Below are 2473 nucleotides of genomic sequence, written 5' to 3'. Positions count from 1 at the left end.
CTCCTTCGTCTTCTTTTTTCCTCTTTCCAATCAATCATCTTCGTCTTCGTCATCGCTATTCGTGTACTTTGGTTGAGTTTTCCTCCTTCTCGTGCTTCCTCTTCCACCTTTTCCACTTTTTATTTTTATTTTCATTCTAACGGATTCCGATTCGGAATTTCCATCCTCGTCGTCCACCGTCTGAAAATTTAAAAAATCAAAATAAATAAAATTCGACAAATAATAAAATCCGAACGACGGGATTCTCTCATCATCACCTTTATCCTCATCCGTTTCCGCATCCTGTTCCAATCTTTGTCTCGCGTTCGTAAACACGGATTGAAGGACGATTGAATCTTCGTGTATGAGAGAAGGTTCTTCGTTGTATATTTGAACATTTTTACACATTTGAGTAAAATCCTTTTCCAAATCGTCAAAATCCGAATACTGAAACAACAATGACAAGAGTCAGAATGAAACTTTTCCCCCCTTTTTTTCCATTTCCCTCCACCTCCTCCCCCCAGCTTACTTTTCCATCTTCTATCCTGTTAAATATTTTCTTAGAGGTCATTAGGTCAATGATTGATTACCTTTCTTTCCGCTTATAATTTTTGCTGTTTCTCAAGTTTTCCAGTTGCTCTTGCTTCTCTCAAACCTTGATGTTTGGTTCGTTTGTATGCTTTTACATTGATGGCAGTTTCTAGCGTGGTATCGCGACGCGTACAAGCTATAATCTAAAAGACAAGCTATAAATTAAAAAGAAATTTACAAAAAATTTGTTTAAATTTAATGAAAAATAATTGTTTTTTTTTCTCTTTAGTTTTAGGATCAAAAAACTGATCCAATGCAGTACGATTGACCTCATTGTCGTTTTGGAATTTTTGTCCGTTTAAAAAATTTTTTAGAAATCAGAAAAAAAGATAATTTTTTCATTATTTGGAGCTAGTTTGGGACTATATGAAGGGTGCAGCAAAACATCCCAGCCTACCTCCAGTAGTTTTTGTCCAGTGGCTAAAGATGGGGAGGGCCTGGCATTATGGTAATGAAAGACAATTCCTTTGCTATTGGCTAGCTATGGTCGTTTTTCTTGGATGGTATCATTTAAATTTGTCAATTGTCGAATGTAAACCTCTGAATTTATGATCTGATTTCGTGGCAGCAGCTCAAAGTAGACTATGCCTTTGTAATCCCACCAAAATGATAACAATAACTTTTTTGACAAAAACAGCCTTAGAAGTTCTAAGGTGCCTGTTTCCTTACCTAGACCAGGATCTTTTTCTCAAAAAGTCATCATAAACAACCCGCTTTTCATCTTCGATGACCATTCTTTCAAAAAAGGGTCATTCGCATTGCGTTTAACAAGCATATCGCAAAGACCAAGTCGCCTCGTTAACTAACGTTCCCCAAGGTTATGCGTCAGGCTTCTTTTGGTACCCAAGACGCCGCAGACGGTTTTTGACGCACGTATGTGACACATCTAGCTTCTTTACAATGTCCTTAGTCGAACTATGCCGATCATAATCAATGAGGGCCTTTATTTGCTCATCATTAACCTCCAATGGACGCCCGGAGCGCTCCTCATTTTTCAAAGGAAAATTTCCAGAACGGAATTTCGCAAACCAGTTTTGACACTGCCGTTCTATTAAGGCTTCATCCCCCTACACGGCCCACAACTTTTTATTGGCTTGTGAAGCATTAACACCCTTTCAGAAATAAAAAAGCAAAATGTGGAGGAAATGCTCGCTTTGGCTCCCCATGTTTAAATGTCTTTTGCTCGCGCACTATTTTGTACATAAACGTAAACGTACTCAAAAAACCGGACAAACTATCTGTTGGTAAAATGCGCAGTTACTTACTGGCCAACCCAATAATTTACATAAAACAAATTATTTAACGAAAATATTCATATATTGGCTACGTTAAAAGCTTCCATATTTTTATAAGTTCCACGTTAAAGTGAAATACATTTTTCTAATGACACTTTATTTACCATCGATATAATTAAGTTTAAATTGATGTCTATGGTTGTTTACATATTACTACTATTTTTACTATTTCCCATTGTGAGTAATTTTTCCCGTATTAATTTCAAATGAAAATCGTAAAATTTGTTTTTAAAGAAATTACAAAATGCACGGGAGAGTCAAAATAAGAACGACAGAAGAACAAAATGAAATCCCAAGGCAAGAGAAACAGAAAAAGGCAATAGAATTTAAAAAAATAATGAATCAAATATTCATTAAAAAATTCATTCAGAAAAACGTTCTTCACAAATTCAAGACGAAGAAGGTTTAAATCTCACCGGTAATTTATTACAGGAAATCCGGATATAATAACATTATGGAATTATAGAAGAGAAATATTTTTGTCGTTGAAAAACGACGAGGATTTGGAAAGTTATCAAAACTATTGGAAAAAGATTTACAATTGACAGAACAGTGCCTGAGAGTAAATCCAAAATCCTATGGTAGTTGGCATCTTAGAATAAGGATCT

General features: G+C 35.5%; 1 protein-coding gene across 1 annotated transcript in view; it reads right to left on the bottom strand.

Annotated features, from left to right (window-relative positions):
* Positions 1-550, bottom strand: part of Phum_PHUM561860 (uncharacterized protein) — a gene marked incomplete at both ends in the record, with an annotated part of 2188 nt that extends 1638 nt beyond the window's left edge. The window contains 2 exons of the mRNA XM_002431903.1: positions 68-426; positions 509-550. Coding sequence (XP_002431948.1) covers positions 68-426; positions 509-550 — 401 coding nt within the window. The remainder of the gene's footprint in view (positions 1-67; positions 427-508) is intronic.
* Between the last annotated feature and the right edge of the window lie 1923 nt (positions 551-2473).

The sequence above is a fragment of the Pediculus humanus genome, genomic scaffold (assembly GCF_000006295.1).
Source record: "Pediculus humanus corporis 1103172108298 genomic scaffold, whole genome shotgun sequence".
Lineage (NCBI taxonomy): Eukaryota > Metazoa > Arthropoda > Insecta > Psocodea > Pediculidae > Pediculus > Pediculus humanus.
Note: the sequence above shows the minus strand (reverse complement) of the source record. Positions and strands in the feature narration are given on the sequence as shown.